This window comes from Neovison vison, chromosome 2 (genome assembly GCF_020171115.1).
Source record: "Neovison vison isolate M4711 chromosome 2, ASM_NN_V1, whole genome shotgun sequence".
Taxonomy (NCBI): domain Eukaryota; kingdom Metazoa; phylum Chordata; class Mammalia; order Carnivora; family Mustelidae; genus Neogale; species Neogale vison.
The window spans coordinates 34,441,716-34,464,572 of NC_058092.1; the positions used below are offsets into that span (position 1 = coordinate 34,441,716).

The following is a 22,857-nucleotide window of genomic DNA, read 5'->3' on the forward strand; positions in this document are numbered from 1 at the left end:
CCCTGTGGCCCAGAGAGGCTGGGCATGAGAGGGACATGATGGAACACTGCTGCCCCTGCCACTAGGCTCGCCCTTCTGTCACTCAGGTGGCCCTTCCTCTTCTCTGTGGAGCCACCATTCCATCGTCAAACACTTTGTGGCTCCTCCCCCAACCCTGGGCATAAAGGAGCAAAATCAGATGGTTTTTAGCCCATGGACCAGTCTGCCTTCCTGCAGGTGCTTCTGGTGTAGCCTGGCCCAGCACACAGGCACCAGACGGGACCATTGGCTTCCAAGCGTGATTCTGTCCTTTATTAGTTGTGTCAGCTTGGGTCAATGACTGAACATCTCTGTGCCTCTGTCTCCTCATCTGTCAAGTGGGAATGACAAGGATACCTTGGAGAGTCGGATCACATGAGTTGATCCATGAACAACGTGCAGAAATTCCACTCCCTGATGGGAGTCTCCCAGATGTTGATTATCAGTGGAACGAGAGCATTCCCTCTCCAGAGCCAGGCCACTCTGGTGCCTGGAAGGCTTAGGAGGCTGCCTCTAGTCTGGAGCTGACATCGGACTCTAACAACCCTCTTGTGGAACGCCCATGCATTCACTCTGCATACCCGGAGCACCTGGGCTTAGAGGGATTGGAGATGGGAGCTCAGCCAGGCCCAGCAAGGCAGACACCCATATCACTAATGGTTGCTGAGGCCCATCAGGGACAGGCAGGAGGGAGGGTCAGCTCTCAGCAGCTGCCAGTCTGCTTTCTTCAGTCTAATAAGGGCTCTCAGCTCCCTCCCTACACCGAGGCTGGTGCCTGGGTGGTTCTGAGTCTCTACCTGATTCCGTGCAACCTCTTTCAGACTCCCAGTGGCCCCGGGTGCGGAGACCCCTTGGGGGAGCTCTGGCCAGACGGATGGGCTCTTGAGCTCCCTTGCTGGTTCCCAATAGAAGGACACTTGTCAGAGGGCAGCAGGGAGGGAGGGGCCAGACCAGAAACTTACAAAGATGATGGCTGGAGACACAAAGCGCCAGCAGATCTGGAAGAAGAGGGGTGGTGGGAAGCCCAGCATCATCTGGATGTCCTGGAAGTAGTTCCTGTGCCCTGAGAGAGGGGTGTCAGTAAGCCTGGCAGGGCAGTGTGGTCAGGCCAGGGCTTGGGACGCGAGAGGACACAGGAGCTTGGGCACTTACCATAGATGTACATGATGGACACACACATGATGCAGGAGATGATGACCAAGGAGAAGCTGGCCGCATAGTTGTCCATTAACAGCAGCCAGTAGATGCCTGCCTACGGGCCAGTGGGCAGCTGAGTCGGGAGTGCCCGAGGCCCCAATCTCTCGCCCCAGAAACCCCCCCTACCCTGGCCACTCCAGCCCAGGCTTTCCCTCAGGTCTTACCTGGCTGGTGAGGGGGATGCCCAGCAGGAAGCCAGCCACAGCCACACCCAAGGTCACGTAGGTCTTTTTCTGCAGGATCCACTCATTTCCCACCTCGTCCACAATGGCTGTGACCAGCGTCTCTAGGAGGCAGAACTGCAGAGTGTGGCTGTCAGAGCAGGGGCCTGGCCTCTGGCCCCACCTCCTCCTCCATCAGGCCCCTGCCCCATGTCCCGCACCTCCTACCTGAGTGCCCAGCCCCAGCAAGATGAGCATAAAGAAGAAGAGCAGGGACCAGAGTGGGGAGATGGGCAGCAGGGTGAGGGCCTCGGGGTAAGCCACGAAGGCTAGGCCAGGGCCATGGTCAGCCACACGGGACACGTCCACACCCAGGTGATTGGCCATGAAGCCCAGGATGGAGAAGATGACGAAGCCGGCGTAGACGCTGGTGGCACAGTTAGTGATGCTAATAATGATGCTGTCCCTTGGGGGAGAAGGGGGGAAAACAGGTTTCAAGACGAGCAGCCGGCTTCCCTTTGCCCTCTTCCCTCTGCCCAGTCGGGCAGGGAGGAGACCTGAGATGGAACATTCTAGGAACAGAATCCCTCTCAACCTCTTTTCTGGTCTGCTCCTGGCATTTTTAAGTGGGCTGAGCCTCTCGAGTCCCCACAGGCGATTCTCCAGTGACCCACTCCAGACCCAGTGCTCCCAGGACCTCCAGGCCATGCGTGGAATGGAGGGCCCTCAGGGGAGGCCTAGGAGGCTGCACTGGGTCTGGGGATCTGGGAAAGCCTGGGGAAGGCGGCAGGGTAGAGAGGACAGCCCGGGGCTGGCAGGGCAGGGGCGGGGGTGGGGGCAATCTCACCGATAGCAGTTGTTATGGAATTTGTTGTAGGAAGCCATGGTGATGAGGCCTCCCCAGGCGCAGCCCAGCGAGTAGAATATCTGGGAGGCAGCATCCCCCCACACCTGCAGGGGAGGACGGGCAGAGGAGCTGGGGTCAGAGGCGGGCACCTCTCGGCCCCTCTCCGCCCCTTCCCGGCCACACTCCATGGCCCACCTTGGCCTCCAGGATCTTGTCCCACTGGGGGGTCAGGTAGTACATGATGCCGGTGAAGGCTCCTTCCAGGGTCACACCTCGGACGAACAGGATGGTCAGCACCACATAGGGAAACGTGGCTGTGAAGTACACCACCTGTGCGCAAGACAGGCTCTGTTGGGCTCCTCCCAGCTGTCGTTCCTGCCCTGGGCAGCCCCTGCCTGGCCCCTCAGCCACCACCGGCCCTCTGGCCCCTCTCTCCCCTGCATGTCCCCTCATCACTGCCTGCGTCCAAGCCCTACACACTAAACCCCAGCAGGGGAGGCAGGGTCTTCCTGGGTGGGCACACACCCTGTTGGGGGAGGGGTACTTACTTTCCCTGAAGACTTGACCCCTCGGATGAGGCAGAGGAAGACCACCACCCAAGAGACACCAAGGCAGCCAAGGAGGGGCAGTCGAACCTCCCCAAAGTTCCCGATGTCGTCTGAGAGCTTCAGCACATACAGCCTGGGGAAGGGAACACTCTGTTATTGAGGCCTGGGCCCCTGATGCCCAGCAACTGAGTCCCGAGGCCCAGGGTATGGCCTTGCAGGTTCCTTCTTTCTCATGAGGTCCCGGCATGGAAGAAGGGGGCCATTGGAAGGCCCCAGCCCAACGGGCCCTACCCCACCCCTTCTGCCTGCTTCCCTGAGACAACACTGCTTGCAGCCCCTCCGGGACCCTCAAAGGTGCCCAGAGGTAACACCCTGAGCCTGGACCAGCCTCCTCAGCCCCCGGGGTGTCAAGGACTCCCCCATCCCTATTCGGGCCCATCCCAGACCCTGGCTTGTGCCTTTCTTCCTTTAGTAATGCCCTCTCCTCTAGAATGGACACATCTGGTCAGGTGTCACCTCCTCCAGGAAGCCTTCTGGGAACTCTCCACCCACACTAGCTTCTCCATCCTGATGAGCTGAGGGAGGTGGTGGAGTACTCAGTAAAGATTGGAGGTTCTGACACAGGCAGGCCTAGGCCTGAACCCAAATTCCTCCCCTATGTATGTGTGGCTCTATCTGGTGCCCTACACCGCCTCAGCAGTGCCTTTTCAATCAACAGGACACCTATGGGCTGGCTGGGCCCTGTGATAGGTGCCGGGCACAGAGACCCGGATCAGGCACGTGGGTACCAAGGAAGGGCATCTCGATCCCAGGCGGAAGGGCACTCTGGAAGGCTTCCCAGAAGAGGTGAGGCTTGAGCTAAGGTGTGAGGAAGGGAGCAGGTGGGTGAAGAGAAGAGGACACGCATGCCAGGCTGTGGGTGCAGCTCGCAGCAGGACAGGGGATCGTGAAAGAACGTGGCCTGGCCTGGGTCTGTCAGTAGCTCAGCAAGTCTGGTAGAGAAGGTGAGGGAAGAGAGAAGGATGAAGGAGAGGAAGAAGCCAGATTATAAGAAGCCATGAAAGGCAAGGCTGAGAAGTTTGAATTTTACCCCGCGAGCAATGGGAAGCTTCTGAAGGGTTTTGATAAGAGCACTTGCAGGGTCTCTCCTTGGCTCAAAACTCGGCAGCAGCACCCGTCTCTCACCAGGAAAAAGCCCAAGTCCTTACAGTAGCTGCAAGGCCCGAAGGGGTCCATCGTCCCCAGTCTGCCACCCCTCTGGTCTCCTGTCCTCCCACTTGATGCCCCGCTCCCTGCCCCAGCTGCACGGGGCTCCACGTAGTTCCTGAACCAGGCCAGGCACGCACCTCCCTCAGGGCCTTTGCACGCATGAGCTTTCCCTCCGTCTGGAGTGCTCTTTCCCCAGACATCCATATGGACACGTGGGTGTGAGGCGTGTGCCGTCACACAGGGCCCCCTGCTCCAAAGGGCCTTGTGCTGGACTTAACGTTCTGCCACTGACATCTTGAAATTCTGACTACATCTGAATAAGGGGCCCTGTATGTCCATTTCACACTGGGCCCCACAAATTACGCCGCTGGGTTTGTCGGCATCGCCTTCTCCCTCCTCAGCTCCTTCAGGTACTTACTCTGCGTACCCTCTTTGCAAAGGGACCTTTTCTGGCGACTCTGCTTAAAATGGCAGCCCTGGTCCCTGCCCAGCACCCCTTACCCCCTTTGCTAGATTTTTCTCCACAGCACACATCTCCTTTTTTTTATTTTTTTAAACCTAATTTATTTTGTTTGTCATCCATTTTCTTGGAAGACAGGAGTACCCAGCTCCCCCACTGTCTAGCGAAGTGCCTGGCACAGAGCAGTACTCAAAAGATGTTGTTGAATGAATGAATGAATGAGTAAGTGAACCCCGTGGTAAAAGGACTTGGAAGTAGAAAGGAGAGAACCTGGGAGTGGGGACCAGCCTGGTATTGCAGTTGTCCAGGTCAGAAGTGATGAGCAAGAGGCAAGCTCTTGAGCCTCAGTTTCCTCATCTGTAAAATGGGCATAGTAACACCAATCTAGCATAATTTGTAGCTGGATTTAGGTAAATACAGGCTCACTTCTGTCCCCTCTCACAGCTAAGATCTCTCAGAATAGCTCATAGACTGTCCTCTATCGTTCTCAGCTCTTCTCACCCTTTTTTCCAAGTCAGTTCTCAAACCTCACGGTGACGTTTTTAATACCTTGTGATGCGATGTTGCTCTGTCCCCTTATAGGACAATGTTGCCGGCCCTGGGATTTGGTGTTTGCTCTGCAGGCCTGTCTCTTTGCAGCCGCAGAAATTCCCCGGAGGCCACCCTTTGCACCGCAACCCGCAGAGGGCACTGTCCGACACGTCCCTCTGCGCCCCCAACTCCAGGCTCTTGGTCAAGGGGATGGCAAAAGTTCAGGAGCTGCGGGACCACCACCAAGAGGCACCTGGTCCCCTTCGACAGTGCTTTCAATCTTTTTTCCTTCATAGTACACAGAAAAAGTATTCTGGGAGCTATTGGAGGTAAACAGACGAAATCACTCAAAGCTGAAGGCAGTTGGGCTGGGGCTCCGGGCTGCCCAGGCCCCACTCTACGGGGCACACCTACTCGGGGCACGTGCGTGCTGGGAAGTTCTGCCCTCTAGAATAGCCACAGGGTCCTTCTGCTTCTACTACTCAGACCTGCCTTACTTCAGGCAATAGCATTCCATGTAAAGAAATCATTTCTTGTTCAAAAGATTTTTTTTTAACTTTGTCTAATTATGTATGTTCAACTGGTAGTGTTTTATATGACTTCGTTTAATCATTTATATGATTTGCAAGGGCACAGGGGGTTAACAAAGTTTAGAATGCTAGCCTGGGTACCAAGTAGTGAATTCTACGTCTCTTTTTTATGGCACCATATTTAGTTTTTTGTTTTGTTTTGGGACCATGTGCTTTTGAGATCAATTAACCTAAGAACTCTTGGAAGCCAACATCTTTACAAGTTGGCTCTCGGTGCATAACATCTCTGGAATTATTCTGCATTATTTTTTAATTGCCCCAGCCTGGCGATCAGCTCCTTGAGAATCTGTTTCTTTGTTTCTCCAGCAGCAGCTGGAGCTCGTCGGCAGGCATCACTGTGCTACCCAAGCACCCATCCCTGTCCTTCGTGGTCCATCTGAGTGATCTCATCTCCTCTTTACAACAAGGTACGTGCTGTGACCCCCTCCCATTTAGTGGATGAACAGCTATGACTTTGAGAGGCTGGGTGGTCTCCTGAGGCCAAACAGTTGATAAGCCAAAGAACCACGATCTGAGGGAAGTCTGTGCAACTCCAGAGCTGCCATGAAGACACTGAGAGCAGGGTGCTGGGGCCTGAGTCCCACTGGGTTTCGGGTGCTCTGGGCTCCACAGGCTGTGGAGGTGAGGGCCTGGTCGTTTCTTAGGGCCTCCGGGCCTGAATCAGACCAGCACGCAGATGATTGTGAAATAAGACTGAAGGGCTGGTAGGAGAGAGGAGACCATGGGCCAAAGAGTGGGCAGGAGGCAGAGTGGGGCTCAGAAATCTGTTCTCTGTGCTTCTCTTGTTTTAGAAGTGTCTCCTAATCTTTTTTCTGACTTGCTTCCCTCATCTGTAAAATGGGACTATTTTATACTACCTGCACGAGCTAGCAAACAAGATTGTGGTGGGGCTCCAATGTGACCACACAGCTTTCTGAAGGGGTGTTGGAGAGCGTGGGCCAAGAACACCTGCAGAGTCTCATTGGCCTGATTCATACCATCGACCTGATTCACACACAGGGGAGGGCGTGTATCCTGACCCAGCGTGGCTGCCTAGTTCCTTAATCTCTGAACATCAGCCTCTGAATCTGAAAAACAGGGGTACTAGGACAGGAGATAATATGCCTGGCACATATTAGGGGCCCAGGAAATGGGGGTGCTTGCTCTCCCCACTTCCTTGGGGAAGCCAGCCTGGGCAGACCTCTCAATGGTCATTTTCCCAGGGTTTCCAGAAGGGGGCAGCAGGGAGCCATCCTGCAGGGAAGGAGTCCCGCTGGGGCGTGGCTAGTGAGGCAGGCCTGGCTCCAGCTTTGACTGAGGAGAGTTCAATGCGCCACCCAGTGAGCCCTCCCAACCCATGAGCAGTTTTCTTTGAGGACTATTCCCCTCTGGATAAAATCTCCAGAACTTTGCCCTGGCTGGCCCTAGCTAGCTGGGACTTCCTGGCAGACAGCTGCTAGGGTGAGGGCTTCGGAAGCAGCCTGGTGGGTGTGGGTGAGGCTTTGTGCTCCACAGACCCCCTCCCCCCCCCAAGTCTAGATCAAGTTGCCAGCCCACCCAGTGCCTCAAATGTAGCACAACACCTAACTGGGAAGTAAATTGCCTGGTCCTCTCAGTAGATGGGACCTTCATGAGGGCAGGGGCCGAGTGTCTCAGTCCTCATGCTGTCTCCCTTCCAAGGGCAGTGTCTGGTACCCACTAGGTGCTCAAGAAATGACCTGTACAGGGGCGCCTGGGTGGCTCAGTGGGTTAAGCCTCTGCCTTCAGCTCAGGTCATGATCTTAGGGTCCTGGGATCGAGCCTCGCATTGGGCTCTCTGCTCAGAGTCTGGTCTGCTCAGAGTGGAGCTTGCTTCCCCCTCTCTCTCTGCCTGTCTCTCTGCCCACTTGTGATCTCTCTCTCTCTCTCTGTCAAATAAATAAATAAAACTTTAAAAAAAAAGAAAAGAAAAGAAAAGAAAAGAAATGATCTGTCTAGCGACTGAGGGGCTGAGTCAGCCTGCCTGTAATTTTGCCTGCCCCTCGCTGGGAGGCAGGAGCACTGTTGTCTACACTGCGAGCCCCTGGTGGTAATGAGCACATCTTAGCTGTTTTTGAACGTCGGTGGCACAGCATAGTGGCTGGTGCAGGGAAGCCGGGCCCTGTGGGGTCAGAGCACCGGGACCAGGCTCAGAGGATACTGAGCTTCTAGGACTTCCAGCCTCCCCGGGGTCTCTGCCCTCTCACCCATGGCTCTCTGCCGCTTGGTGGAGAGACTTCAAACCTCAGCCACCTCGCAGCCATGGCCTACCTTCCCATGTCTCTCCTAACCCTTCTACACCTCCCTCTTCCCTCCTAGGGGAAGCCTTCTGGACCACCTCCTCTTGCCCCCATCCCTTCAGAACTGGCCACCCTCTCTTTGTGCCCCTATCACACCTCTGCCCTAATCGGAACCCCTCAGGGCTGTGGATTCCTCAGGTGAGCGCCTCTGGGCTCTTCAGACCCCCTGGGTACCCAGGACCTGGCAGAGCAGACCCCACAGATGTGGAATGAATTAACATGCCCTACCCACAGGCCCCCAACACTCTCTTCCCACCGGTTCCCCAACAAGACACGGGGAGTCTCCAGGACTTCCCCCTGCGCCCTCACTCCTACCCTTTGGGGACAAGGTGTTCTAGAACACTCCAGCAGCAGACTGAGACTCCCATCTCTGTCACCATATTAGTGCCAGGCTGTCTTTCCTAAGCACAGCTTGATGATGACAGCCCTGGGCTCAGGAAACTTCTACAGCTCCCTTCGCCCTGCAGTGGTATGTCTACGCTTAATTCATAGAAGTTCTCCAAGAAGGCTGGTGCCCCTCCTTGGCTCCCTTAGGTCCCAGGAGTTTCCCACACACCTGTGAGTCTCAGCAGAAAAGCCTCCCTTCAGGGTTAGGACAAGCCTCTGCTCCTCTGGGACCTGAGGACTTTGCTCACGCTGTTCTCACAGGGAAGACACCCCACTGTCCCCACTCCACTCTGCTTCGTGCCCAACTGCTGGAGCCCTCCCTCCCTCATGGCACCCTGGTCAGGATGCTGCACTCAGTGTCTAGCCCTCCAGCATTGTCGGCTGGGTCAGCCTTCTCTCCTGAGCTCATCTGTAAGCTTCTGAGGCCCTCTCCCTGGCTCTGGTCCTGGCCCTCTACCTGCTCAGCAGAAAGTTGCCCAATGGCTGGGGGTGCTGGGCAGGGAGGTGCTGGGCAGGGAGGTTGGAGGGGAGGCGGGGAGAGCCAAGGCTTGGCACCAGGTGTCCATGTCGTCCCCCCTCCCCACCCCTCCACCCTACCCCATCCCCCACTCGGTCCGGTCCAGGGCCAGTGGGACCTCCTCACCTCCAGTACTCCTCGCTGGGGCTGGTCCGCTGGAGGGAGTGGTTGAGCAGGTGGGAGAGGCTGCCTGGCGGGGTGGCGGGCCGGGAGCCATTGGTGAAGTTGGAGGCGTCCAGCACCCCGGCACAGTCAGGCGTGTTCCAGGGGTTATCACAGTAAGCCCAGGGTAGCACATGCGTCATGGACGAGAAGAAGTAGTAGAAGGCGATGCAGATGACCACGTTGTAGTAGATGCCGATATACGTGGACACTACCATCATGCCATAGCCCACACCTGCGAGAGGGAGGGAAGCAGGGGCAGCCTCACGCATCTAGCTGAAGGAAGCAAGGTTAACGCTGAAGGGCCCCCGCCCTGCCCCCCTGGGGTAGGCTTTTGTGGAGGGCCATGGAAGGGACAGGTCAAGACCTTAGGAGGGGTGATCTGGGCGGCCCAGGGGCTTTATGGATACACATGGTAGGTGGGGAGGGCGGAGGCCAAGTAAACTTGGATCCCAGCATGCATCCGTGGCCTTGGCCATTGATGTAGGGCTTGGGGTCAGCACCAGCGCTCCGGGGAGGTTGGCAGTGTTTGTACAGATGGGTGAGTAGGGCCCCAGAGGCCTGTGCGTGTGTGTGCATGTGTGGGAGGGTGGGGGCTGGTGTACCCTCCCCAAACCTCACCTTTGAACATGGGGCTGATCCTCCAGACCCCCAGGCAGCCCTGACTTGCAAACTGGCCAAAGGACAGCTCCATGAAGAAGAGGGGAATCCCGCAGAAAATCAGCATGATGAAGTAGGGGAACATGAAGGCTCCTGACAGGCAGGGAAAGGTCTGGCTCAGGGTGGGCTTGGGGGCTCCCACCCTCTTCCTGCTGACAACCCAACAGCAAAACTTTCGTGATCAGCTAAGGCCCGAGGAGGGTGGGCCACACACTGAGCAGGAGCCTGGGGCTTGAGGTATCCTACCCACATCCCGCCTTTGAACTTGGCAGAGGCTTCCTGAACAGAACCCAGGCCCCAGACCCACCATGTTAGGGTGGGCTTTGATGGGTTCACCAAGCAAAGTCACAAACCTAAGTTGCTGGGATCCTCAAATTCCCCAAGCCAGTCAGGGGGTTGTTGACACACAGGGGGTGTAAGACAGGGAACCTCGGGAGGCTGAGGTGCCTTTCTCCACCTCTCTTGACCTCAAGGGAGCAGGTTAGCAGGGTCAGGCCCAAACAGCAGACAGCCAGGGTCAGGGGGTGATCGTGCCTTAGGTAAAGGATACCTAAGCCAGGGATTGGGGCAAAGGAAATGAGAGCCAGAGGCCAGCCTGTCCGGAGAGGGGTCTGTGCTGGGGAGAGGGGAGCCCGGGCCTTGGTGGGTAGGCTCTATCCGAGTGGGTGGTCCCTGCCCTGTGCCCGCTGGGTACCTCCCCCGTTGCGATAGCAGAGGTATGGGAAGCGCCAAACATTGCCCAGGCCCACGGCATAGCCCACGCTCGTCAGTACAAACTCGATCTGGTTGCCCCAGTTGCCCCGTTTGAGGTTCTGGTCCCTCTTGGTGGCCTCGCTGGGCACAGCACCATTCTGTGGGGACAGGAGAGAAGCTACCATCAGAAAGGCATTTGTACTCCCGTGCCTGACCCTCTGGGCCTCTCCCAGCAGGGACACTATGGACCCTCCAAGCCCCCACCCCCACCCTGGGCTTCCCGTCTGCTGGCAGAAGCTGCTGGCAGGCCTGGCAGAGAAGGGGAGGAGGGAGGAGCGGCTGCCAGAGGATGCCAAGCGGGGCCTCTCTCTCTCACCAGCCCCCCAGCACCCTGTGCCAGGGGCACCAGCCCACCTGAGCAGCTACTCCCAACATCTGAGAGGTGGGATGCGGAGAGGGAGCTCAAGTCCAGAGCCCCCAACCTCAGCCCCTCCAAAGCCTCCCTCTCCCCTCTGGGTGAGGATCTGGGAGCAGCTGAGCCTCATACCAAGCAGCCAAGTCGGGCTGGGCACAAAGGGGCCTGTGTCCAGACAGCCCCCCCACCCGCCATGACCACATCACCAGGCTAAGCACGCCTGCCCATGGGCAGGCAGTGCGGGGGAGGGGATGCCCGACCCCTCCCCCAGCCGAAGACACTTTCCTGGGGGTACAGGACAGCAGGGCCTCGGGGTGGGAGATGGGAGAGCAATTGAGTTGCTCTCAGAATCAGGGAGGGTGTTCTGGGACTCAGGATGGGAGCACCCAAGGGAGCCACCTATAATGCCATAGCTGGGGTGGGGGGTATGCTGGGGAAGCTGACCTGGGCTGGGTGGTGCTGGCCATGAGCTGGGGGAGGAGACCAGAGTTGTAGGCACCACGCCAGACTTGGAGGACAGACTCTGCTAGGGGAAACAGAGGGAGGGACTCCGGAAAAAGGTCTCTGAGCTGAGAGGGGATGGGCTGCGGAGCAGGGGGCTGGCCAGGAGGGGCCGATGAGGGGATTCGCCCCAAGGAGAGAAAGCCAGACTTGCCCTGGGGAGCTTCAGGGCTGGGCTGGGTGGCCTGAGGCCAGCCTGAGGGACTGAGGACAGTCCCTATTGAATCCCAACCCCACAGTTGGATCTGACTCAGCAAGTCCCTTTACAAGTGTAAATATGCCCCTTCCCCATGCCATGGCCCTTCCACCTCCTCCCAGGAAATCAGGCCACCCTGAGCCAGCACCTAAAGGATTGGGGGGTGTCTCACTGGAGACCAGGGACCCTGAGAATCACCAGCAGAGAAGCACAGAGCCCTGGAGTGAGAGAGACAGCCTCTCGGAGATGGGCTGTTCCCTTGAGAGTAAGAGACAGGAGTCCCTAGAGGACACCAGGATTGGAGACAGAGCAGCATGGCTCCTGAGAGACGTGGCTGAAGCGACACCAACCCTCAGCTTGAAAGAGACATAGTTAAGGACAACAGTGACACTGGCCCATAAACAAAGAGGTCTGGTGCTTTGAAATGCTATCGGATCCTGACACTGATCGACAAATGCAGAGGGGAGGAATGGCTTCTTGGGGACCTGTGTGCTTTCCAGAAAGGCCTATTTGGGAATGCAGACACAGGGGGCACCAGGGGCCAGTAGAGGCCCCAGACATGGACCCCTGGTTCCCACGGTGGGCACCCTTCTGCTTGTGTACCCAGACACTCTTGTGAGGTGTTCCCCCAAACTGGTATTGACCCCAGAGGAGATGCTGACCTTCATACCCTCAAGGGAGGCTTCAGGACGTGGCACCGAGAACCAGGGTCTGGTCCTCTTCGAGGAGTGCCCAGAGCAGGCTGACAGGCTGGAAGAGCCCTCATACATTCATTCCTGTAACCACAGAGACTTACTAACACCCGCTGTGTGCTAGGCCCCGCCCCAGAGCTTAGAATCTGGTGGCGGAGCAAGCCAGTAATGTCAGAAACAAATCCGTGATTTTTATATCGCAGCGGTAAGGTGACCACAAAGCGGAAGTTCTCAGGGCACAATAATAAGGAAGGAGGCCAGGCGGGGGGAACTCAGGGTGAGGTCAGGAAAGCTTCCCTGATGAAGGGGCTTGAGGGCCAGTCTGGCTCTGGGAGAGGGTGGCTCACAGTCTGAGGGTGCCGTCGGGGACAGACCTATACAAAATCTTGCCTAAGGCTGTCACCACCTCTGAGAGCCTTCCTGGGGACAGGCCTAGCAATTCTGCATGGTCCGGGTGGTGGGGGGGCATTTTTTCAGAGGGTGTGAGTCCGGCTGGGGGACAGTTTCTGCATTCCCAAACAAATCTCGGCCAAATAGGGCTCCTATATGTTGACCCTACAATAACAGTTTTATTCTGTCCAAGGCTTGTTTACTTAGGGGCACAATAGGAGACTGTGGCAGCTGCTGAGTACAGGGGTGGGGTCATGAAGCAGAGCTCACAGCTGTAACAGAGACAGCCGAGGGGCCAGGAGTGTTTCACGGGGCCGGGCATAGGCAGGACTCCTTGTAGAGACCTAGGTCCCCAAAGCTGGAAGGCTGGGGCATCTGTCCTGCTCCCAGCTCCCCCCGACCAAGTTCAGCAGGACCTGACTGGGATTTCTGAGGTCTGCTCCTTCCCTGGCATCAAGGGGGACAGGGAGGGTGCGAGTGCTCCCCAGCCACGTGCCCCAGGCCGCCCTCAGGAGGCAGCGCCACTCAGTTAATGAGCCACACGCCACTGGGCCCTGCGCTAAGCACTTTAGCTATGCTGACCACAATCCATGCCTTGGGGAGACAGGGGCCCTGGGACTGGGCCCAGGGGCGGGGAGCCAGGGATGGGGCTCTGGTGGAAGTCCCTGACCACACTAAGGGTCTTCGGGGCAGAAGGAGCTGGGTGTTAGCTACACTCTGCAAGCCCCGTGAGAAGTGCCCCGCAGATGCAGCACCCCCTCAGGCTCCTGGGCCCTGCGGCTCAGCACCATGCATGCGGCAGACTCCCGGAGCTGTGGCTGGGAGGTCACCGTGGGAGCACGGCTAGGCCTCTGACTTCTGTGCTAGAGCGAGCTACGTTCAAGGGACTTGGCTGGTGAGGGCTTGGCTCTCTGCAGAGGACATAGCAAGCCCCCTTTCTCCAAGCACGCCAGAGGAAAGGATCTCCAAAATGCATGCCCCACGGGGCTTCTGAGGGCGCCGGGTCCCTTCTCTGCTCTCCTCTGGGCACTCTCGGCCGCTGCCTTCCTCGGCAAGAGAGGCCCACAGCTGGCAAGACTTTTCTAGTACTTGCCTCGATTTTGTTCTCCTTGCGTCCTTTCCCCTAGCCCAAGCCGCTCATTTTCTTCACCTGTGACACCTGTGTCACTGATCAGACCTGTCCCTGCAGTGATGTCGGCTCTCCGGCACCCACGAAGGATCCCCTTTGTGCTCACAATTTCACCCAGACCGGCGGCCCGTCTGCCCGACCCAGCTCAGCCCTGCTGACTGGCCAGGCTCCAGGCTTCTCCTGCCCATCACCCATCTTTCACTCTCAGCCCCTCACTGCTCTCCCTTCCTCCTCTACTCACACCTCGGTGATGAATTAAACCATAGTGGGCTGGTGCTTCCTCCCCAGGCTCCCTAGATAGCCCCCACCCTCACCTGGGACTCCATGACCATGGGCCTGATCGGTGGTCTCCAGGATAGGGACAGCCCTGCCCTGTGCCCAAGCTCCCCACGTGAAGTAGAAGGCAGGTTCTGGGGCTTTCTTTCCATGGTCGAGAGCAGTAGGCTGGCTGGTCGTCCTCCACGATGCCCACCATATATAGACAAACGCACATAAGACCCTCACATAAGACCACACATGCACAGATGCCCTTCCCCTTAGGAGCAGTCCTTGAGGCAGCAGGGTCCAGTCCCACACAAGGACTTGTCACCTCCCACCCCATGCCTGCCTAGCCAGGTGAGCCATACAGAACAATCACTTACATAAGTCCTTTACAGAGCTCCGTGCCTGGCTTAGTCCCCGCTAGATCAGCTTCTGAAACAAGCGGTGTTCAGCTCCGAGGGCAGAATCCAGATCTCCCCACCGTGCCTTGGGCTTGGCAGGGCAGGACCCTGGGCCAGGAGTGAGAACCCCAGCATTCTAGATCTTGCTACCCCAGCGATTCTGGGCAAGTCATTTCCACTCCCTGCAACTCAGCGTCCTTAACTATGAAATCCGTTCACAGGCCAGGCCACCTCAACAGATCTACTGGCCTCTGCAGTTCTGCCTTGCCTGGAATTTTCCTATTTCCGACTCTCTTCTGAATCTCCCATTAGTTCCCACTCTCTTTCTAAATGATTTTTTAAAATGTTATTGTTTTTCTTCTAATTAGAAGAGCATTATAAGCTTATCACCAAAAAATGGGAACCCACAGCAAAGAGTGAAGAGGAAACAAAGCCACAGAGCCCCCTCCCAGAGGTAACCACCAACCCCCTCTTTTCTCCATGCACAGACTCGGACAGAGCCCGGATTTCTACCCTGAACTACGGCTTTCCTCTGGCTCCTGACTCCCGCCCTCCCGGATCAGGGTCCACTGGATATTTTTGTGAATTGTGAGCTCCCTCCTCCTGCTCTCGGTGGACACAGAAGAATCCTGGAGCCGCCTGGCTGGGCGGGCCCTGCTGGGATCCAGCAGGCCTCTGGTTCAGAACTCCACAGCCCCAGGGTTTGCTCATGGGATGAAGTCCCATCCAAGACAAACTTTATGAAGGAGGACAGACAAGACCCCACATCCCAGACTGACCTTGAGCCAAATCCAGATCACTGGCAACTTTCTCTGAGCCCCATCAGGGAATTCAGGCAGGAACGCCATTACAGTAAATTGCGGCCGCCTTAGAAGACCTCACAACGGCCTCATACCCCTAGATTCTTGTTCCCCCAAGTTCTCTCCCCTTGGTCCAGGGGCCAGGCTGGCCCTTACGTAGCGCCGCCCTGCAATGACAGAGCCTTCCGTCCTTCATCTGGCCTCGCTGATCCAGATCCAGGAAAGAGGCACCCGAGGTGGAGGGACAGGACCATGGGAAAATCTGCCTGAGGCTCGCACAGTACCCGGGGGCTGTGAGTGCCTCTGGCCTCCAGGAGAGCTTCAGAGAAAACTCCGGGCACCCGTTAGGAGTCTAAGCCTTCGTAGAGCAGGTGAGAGAGGCAAGGGGACACCCTGTGTTGTCTCGCCCAGAGCCCGGAGGAGCGGTGGTGGGGAACACTGGGTGGGCCTGGAGAAGTCCAGCAGCCCGGCCTCACGCGCAGCGGCTGTGGGCAGTCTCTACCCCAGACAGCTGGCAGTGGGGCTGGCACTCAGAGAAGTGGCTCTGGTCTGTGACCCTGGCAGTTCTGAGGTCTGAGAGCGGCTCTGCATAATGCTTCTCCCGGACCTAACCTGCGTCTCGCCAGAAGACATTCCTTCCCTTGCCTTCTGAAGGTCAAATCAGGATGCTCTACAGGGTGGGGAGGAGGGCTCTCCCTGTCCCCCTCACCTTTGCTGCCATCAGCCCCATTTTCCCCAACATCTTTGCCCAACCCCAGCTTCCAGGGAGGAGGCCACAGGGTGCCCACCTCATCCGGGCACTTGCTGTGGACACTGGTGAATGTTCTCTGGGGTCTTTCTCCTCCCAGCGGAGATCCTCATCCCCTCCTCTTCCCCCACTGTCACTGCTGAGTCCATGTACCACGTCCCCCTACCCCCTCGCTCACTCTCCCCATAGGAGTAACTGCCGTGGCACGGACAATGGGGCTGTATTGATTAGTACAATTCCTGGGCACCTCCGGCCCGTCTCCCCGGGAGCTGGGACAATGCAGCTTTGATACACAGAGCAGATTCTCAGCAGGTCCTTGGGCTGGGGGAGCCCGCAACCCCCCCCCACTCTCCTCCCCCAGGCCCCCACCACACAGCTAACTCTTCCTGCACTCCTTTGCACAGTTGTAACTTTCTGGGTCACTTTTGCTGGTGTCTGTCTCCCTGGCTGGCCGTGCCTGCCCCTCCCTGGCACAGACCACTCAGCCCCTCTCCCCACCCCCAGCCCAGCCTCCCACACCGCCTGGCTCCAGGAGGGGGGTGCTCAAACTTCTGGAAGGTGACTGACCTGTTCTGGGGAGGAGGGGGCCACAGGTCCACAAGCTGAGGCCATCCCAGGATGTGCCCTCTCCGCTGCTCATTCACACCTCTGCCAGCTCCAGGCGACACTGCCGCATCCCTGCCTCTCCCACTGCTGGCTGGGCAGCGTCAATTACTTTCACCTCGTCTCCTCCCGAAGCTCTGCCTCCCCCTCCCCTGGCCCTCCCCCTCAGGCCAGTCCCCACAGCAGCCCAGCGCGGGTGCTCTGGAGCTGGAGTGAGGCATGGGGTTTGTTGTGTTTTTCTCTTGTTCCCAGCAAGTTATTGGAACAAAACACACACACACACTCACAACTACAGAGTGAGGCAGAGTGAGCGCGTAAGAGAGTGAGAGTGAGCGGCCTCAGGGCCCAGATGCTTCTGAGCTCCCAAGCCTGGCACTTGGTGGGCTCCTGGTAGGGTGGTTGGGTGCCATTGGGCACTAGACCTGGTGAAGGGCAGGAAGAAGGGGGGGGGCATAGTCCACAGGGCCCTAACAAAGCACCTTAGACTGCCTAGAGTGATGCAGGTTGGGGGAAGGGGGGGTGGGCCCTGGAGCTGTTTCTCCCCCTCCCCCTGCAAGAGCTGGAGACCCTCAACCAGCCAAGATGATTGAGGTCCTCACAGGAGAATGTGGCTGACCATGCAAGAAAGCTCTGGTCCCAGGAACTACCCGGTCACCTGTCCTAAGAAAGATAGCACCAGCCCAGAGAGTGGTCACCACAGAGTCCAGGCAAAGGAGGACCCATGGACTAGGACTCTTAGAGATCTGTACTGCATTGCCCAGAGCCTGACGTGCTGCTCTGGGAGTCTGTGCTGTGTGGGCTGGGTTCCGTCCAGCAGGTGTCCCTGTCACTGGGGCAGGATGTCATTCAGACCCATCCAGTCCCACTTCTCTGAGACCACACTCACAGGTCCGTCTCCAGCTGATGCTGAGATGCCACAGACCAGCGGTCAGGAAGGCGGACAAGAGTGTTCCAATCCCTGGAAGGCGAACCTCTCTTTGGAAATGGATAGGTTGGCAGAGGGCTGGGTACATGGTACAATCTTAGCAAACACCCACCAACTGGAAGCATGCATTCTGATGTAAAGAAAACCTAGCCCTTTCTGTGAGCTTGGTAAGTACGGTGACCTTGAAGGGAACATGTCAGGATGGCTTTTTTTTTTTTTTTAAAGAATGGCTTTAAGCAAACAAAAAAAGGCACAAGATTTAGAGTCAGACAGACCTGGTTTAAACCCCAGCACAGCCAGTTTCTCACCATATAGACAGGCAAATCACTTAATATGTCTGGTCTTAGCTTCCTCATCTCTGAAATAAGGATAACATCCACCCATCACCGAGTCTAGTGAGAATTAGCAGTAACGGTAATAGATAACACATAGTGAGTGCTTACTATGGGCTAGATATATATATATATATATATATATATATATATATAAATTCATTTCATCCCCCCACCCCTCGCCTTGATGTAGATCCATCCCTGGATATTAGCCCCATATTTGGGGATAGATAGAGACCAGCCTTGGCTCAAGCAAGTCTCCCAAGAATGGTCTGAGACCCCACTGACTTCAGTGTCTCACTGGGCCAGCCTCACGCAGCCAGGTCCCCAGACACACTCCGCTGACTTCCTGCGCGCACAGACTACGGGCCAAGGCCCTGGCTGGGCCACTGCCTTCAGGAAGGCCCAGTCACCCATGATGCCCAAATGCTCACTTCCACCCAGGGTGGGCTCCGGCTCTGGCTGCTCTGGCCTGGGCAGGGTGCCCAGAACAGGCAGGCCTGGCTGGACGGCTTTCTCTGGCCCTGGCCATGGGGACAGGAGGCGGCAGCAGCCCAGCTGGGCCCTGGCCGTAATGAGGCCTCATTAGTGGGATCCAGCTGCTCCAGCCCCACTTTGGGAGGCCGACTCCCCCAGCCCCCACCCCTGACTTTTCTTAATAAGAGTGGGCATGCCTCCAGAGGGGCAAGGAATCTAGTTGCTTTGTTGTGCCCTGTGCCTCCAGGGTGAAGGTCCTGCAGAGCTAGGACTGAGCAGGGCAAGGGCTGCAGGGAAGCCCTGTGAGCGGAGGGGAGGGCACAGGATGGAGCAGGTGCGCTCCCAGGAAGGTGGGGAGGGGAAGGAGACCAAGGGGAAGGGAGGGCAGGATCTTAGGTCCAGAGAGGAGGCCTCAGGAACATGGAGCCTTTTCCTCTGGATCTAGATATCGTCCATTTCACAGGGAGGGTGTAGTTATATGTCTCCAATCACCTGGTTGATTACCTAGGTCACTGTTCAGGCTGTCCTGGCTAAGAGAGCCCCAACTCTGGGCTAGGCCTCCTTTAAGAAGAGCACTCACTATGTGCCAGTCCCTGAGCTAAGAGAGTACCTACTGTGTGCCAGGCGCCGATCTAGGAAAGCTGTACCTGCTGTACCACCCCGGACCTGTGTTTGGAAAGCACTCACTGTGGGCCGGGACCTGTGTTAGCAGAGGGCCCACGATGCGCAAAGTCTGAGCTATAAGGACACGCACGGTGCCAAGCCGGGGTGAAGAGAGCACCCCTTCCTATCAGCCCAACACCAGCGAACCCCAGCAGTGGGCTAGGTCCTGTGCCAGAGGAGAAGCCCATGTAGGCCAAATTCCATGCCAGGTAAGGACCCATGGTATGCCCAGCGTGGAGCTGGAGGAGGACCCACTGTGCGCCTGGCACTGAAAGATGGGCGCCCAATGCATGCTGAGTCTGTCCTGGGTGAGCACCTCCCATGTGCTGGGGCTGGTGCTCGGTGAGGGCCTAGCCGAGGACAGGCTCTTCCCCTAGGAAGTGCCTAACGTCGGCCAAACCCTGTGCTTGGTAAACTCCCAGCATGTGCCAAGCCCCTATTAGCTGAGCACTTGCCACATGTCAGGCTGTGGGAGGACTCACTGTGTGCCAGGCCCTGTGATGGGCATCGCAAATAAGAGATGTACAAACTGTACAAATCCTCCTGTCAAAGCCTAACTGAGCGGGTCAGGGTGGGGCAGCCCCGGGTGCCTGTGGTGCTTGCAAAGGCTTCTGGGATGATTTAGATGCTCTGGCGCCTACCGCCCTAGCCCAGGTGACTCTGCTCTTAATCATCGCAAGGTTGCCCAATGACAAGAGCGACCAGGGTGCTCAAAGACACAGGGAGAGGCCAATGAGGCTCACCAAGGCCTCTGTTGGCCAAGACTCTGTCAGTGGGGAGCAGGCACAGGGAGGGGACCAAATCAGCCAGCTGGTGACCTTGCTGGGAGGCCATGTGGTTACAGCCGATCCCAGTGGGGTTCTCCTGTCCTGGGCTCCTCTCCCCCAGCTCCCTGTCCTCTGAGCCTCAGGCAGCCCCCGCCCCATGCGGGTACAGAGGCACTAGATCTCCATGCAAGTATCACCCCACCCATCCCCCAGAGCCCCCAAGCATCCCAGCTGCTCCCAGGCTTGGAGGCACCCTGGCCAGCTGGGTTCTCTCATGGCCCTGTCCTAGGAGCTGCTGAGGCGTGAGGGAGGCAGCTGAGCTAGACCGGCAGAGACCATCTGGGCTGGGGGTGGGGGAGGGACACGTGCAGCAGGCATGTGGGCCTGGGCACGTGCTGAAGAGGGCCTTGCTTCCCTGCCAGGCCCCTGCCCCATAGAGAGAGGGCAGGAGTTCCAAGGATGACAGAGGGTGTCTGCTGACACCGAAGAGAGCCTGGGGATGGGGGCAGAGGAGGGACCCATGTCCTCACACCCAAACCGGAGAGAAAGGGGATGGAAGGAATGACCCAGTGGCAGGGGTTAACTACCCCATCCCCACATACCAGGTTACAAATGGCAAAAGAAGCCACAGGCCTGGGACCGTCCATGCAGCTTACATGCGTGGCCCTCACTAGCCTCTCTTCTGTCCTTTCGCCAGCATGGAGAGGAAGGCATGTCTGAAAGGAGTGTCCTTAGCTCTCTGCCCTTAGGGGAGCACAGACACCTAAAAAACGGGTTGACTCAGCTAGCCAGGAGGGATGGCGCGCCCCTCGCAGCCTGTGTCCTAGAGACAGGCCCTGAATGGAGATGGCTTCAGTTTCCAAACTGGGGCCTGAAAACAGAGTAGCCCAAGGTCATCAGCAGAACTGAGAAAGAGGCAGGAATAGAATCTCTAGCAACCGCTGTGGTGGGGGATGGGGGGAACCCAGGGGACAGATGTTATGGGCCTCAAACCAGCAGTGGCGGGCAGAAGCCAAAGGGCAGAGGGCATCCGAGCCCCAGCTATCTTTAGGCACATCCTGGGGCTGGGAACGGGCGTCCCAAGGCAGCACTCCCTTCTACAGACAGGCTGGCCGGGCAGGGCCTGAAGTCCGGGAAGCCCAGCTCGGGGCAGGGATTATGGGACACTGTGATTCATGCTCCCTCTGTGGCTCGCATCTCGACTGCTTGCTCCCACCAGTCCTTTCAGGGTCACTCCCAAGACAGAAGAGCAGCCGGGGAATCCTCCGAGGGTTTCTTAGGTTTCATGGGGCTCAGAATCTCCATGTAGCCTGGGGCAGAGCCACACCCCACTTCCTAAGGATGAGGGGCCTGTGGTGATTCCCAGAGTTCTCTGGGAAAGGGAGGCCATTTTGACCCCATCACGAGACTTCCTCCCCGCCCATCTGTGAACACCCTGAGTTCAGGCTGGCTCGGGAGTACTTTCGGAAGCTTGGCTCATTCAGAGGTGTTCCAACGAGGTAGGAGCCAGGCCAGAGCAGGCCTGAGGGACTGAATGCTAGACGTTCAGAACGGGGTAGAATGGAGGGTCCTTACCCTGGAGCGAAACTGCCCATTTCTGCTCCCAAGCCATTTCTCTGGACCAAGTACTCGGAGCCCCAGAAATCTCTGGTGAGAGACAGGACCTATTTAGGGAGTGGGGGAGCTCTGCAGAGACCCTAGGCCAGTCAGTCCTTCACAGAATGAGAAAAGCAATGGAAGGAATTGATGTGGGCAAGAGAGGTACCAACGGCAGGGCTGCGATCCGTGGCTGGCTTCCTCCCCTGACAGCTGCCCCATCTAGTTTGTCCCCGAGGCAAGATCCCAACAGAAGAAACACAACCACTGCTCTTGGGATGGGATCTGACATCTTTTTCCTGGTTCCTGCTTCCGGTGCCAACCTGCTCTGTCCATCGGCGAGTCTTCCTCCTTCAAGCCCTGACCACGCCCGGCCCTTGCCTGCTGCCTCTCGTGGGGCCTCACTACCACCGCTCCTGTGCTCCGTAGCAGTGGGCAAAGGAAAGGCGATGGCTTGGGGAAGGGGGAGAGGGGAGTTTTCTGAGGCCTTGGAAGAGGATTCAAACGAAATGTTCTCTGTTCCTTTTCAGAGTGAGAAGGAACCAGGGAAGGAGAGAAAAACCAGACGGGGTCTGAAGACCCCTGGGTTCGCACATACGGAATGCTCCGTGTGGCGGGCAGAGCACGGGGTGGGGGTGGGGTACTGGGGTCCAACTATGTGATGGTCCTGGGTGTCCTCCTGTCTTGTTGGCCAGAGCACCTCTCGTAATGAGGATGGGGTGTGCGCTCCTGCCTCCTGATATGCCGTCGTGGGCTCTGTGGCAGCATTGGCCCTGTTATGGGCACAGAGCTGCAATACCATTGAGCCTGTCGGGTAAGGGGCTGCCTACTTGGGGCCTGGGACAGCCCTACTACTCAGGAGCCCCAGCAGTGCAGCTAGACTCAGGGCCCCAAGAAGCCCCCTCGGCCCTCCTGTTATGGCAGGCAGCCGGCAGAAGGTCTCCGGGGGGCAGTGTTTCTGATCCCCCCTTCCTTCCTGCAGTCTGGTTCCTGTACTCACCAGCATCCCTTTGGCACCTTTTCCTACCATGGCAGCAGCAGGTTGCGGGGGCCCTGGAGTCCTGGACCACGCTCACAGGCTCTGCTTCCAGCACCTTTCAGACCACAGACCTCAAAAGCTGTGGAAAGAGCAGAGAGCAGGGTGGGAACCTGGCCCAGGAAAGTGAGGGCAAGCCAGGTGGGGTGGTCAGAGCTCTCCAGGACAGGTAGTGCTGGGCCTGGGCCACCAGCTGGCAGGCCCTCACTCCCCTCCCAGGCTGGCCCACCCTCTGCCAGGCCCTTTCCCATCTGGTCCTTTCTGGATGACACTCGATCAACTCCTTCCTAACCCTTCTTCCAACCCTTCCTTTGAATCCCTTGGTCTCCAGGCTTCCTGTCCCAATGGGCAAAGGTCTATTTTTGACTCTCCAGATGCCCAATTCTATAAAAGATTAAAAAATGAACACAGGACTGGGACAGGGTCCAATTCCTTCATCGTCTGTGTGGATGGCTTCAACCGTTCTCCTGAAGGCGAGTCAGCATGGATCAGCACGTGCTCCCCGAGCTCACCCCAGCCAGGCAGCCAGGACGCTCCTTCCTCGTCCTGGTGCCACTCCTCTGGGGCTCCAGAACAGCCGGGCAAGCTGGACCTGGACCACAGGCTCTGTGAACACCAAACATGCGGTGCGCGGGACCACCTCCCTGC

General features: G+C 57.6%; 1 protein-coding gene across 5 annotated transcripts in view; it reads right to left on the reverse strand.

Annotated features, from left to right (window-relative positions):
- Positions 1–22,857, reverse strand: part of SLC6A9 (solute carrier family 6 member 9) — a 31,071-nt gene that overhangs the window by 3,304 nt on the left and 4,910 nt on the right. For 2 of the 5 annotated variants that reach the window (XM_044238055.1, XM_044238056.1), the window contains exons 2-12: positions 22,174–22,291; positions 10,279–10,435; positions 9,546–9,677; positions 8,889–9,159; positions 2,772–2,904; positions 2,419–2,553; positions 2,224–2,327; positions 1,605–1,842; positions 1,380–1,514; positions 1,171–1,270; positions 981–1,081 (exon numbers count right to left, since the gene is read on the reverse strand). In XM_044238055.1, the coding sequence (XP_044093990.1) occupies positions 981–1,081; positions 1,171–1,270; positions 1,380–1,514; positions 1,605–1,842; positions 2,224–2,327; positions 2,419–2,553; positions 2,772–2,904; positions 8,889–9,159; positions 9,546–9,677; positions 10,279–10,435; positions 22,174–22,203 (1,536 nt within the window). In that variant the 5' untranslated portion in view covers positions 22,204–22,291. Of the gene's footprint in view, positions 1–980; positions 1,082–1,170; positions 1,271–1,379; positions 1,515–1,604; positions 1,843–2,223; positions 2,328–2,418; positions 2,554–2,771; positions 2,905–8,888; positions 9,160–9,545; positions 9,678–10,278; positions 10,436–16,377; positions 16,486–22,173; positions 22,292–22,857 lie in introns of those variants that run through there. The other 3 variants (XM_044238057.1, XM_044238054.1, XM_044238058.1) reach the window with 3 other exon arrangements.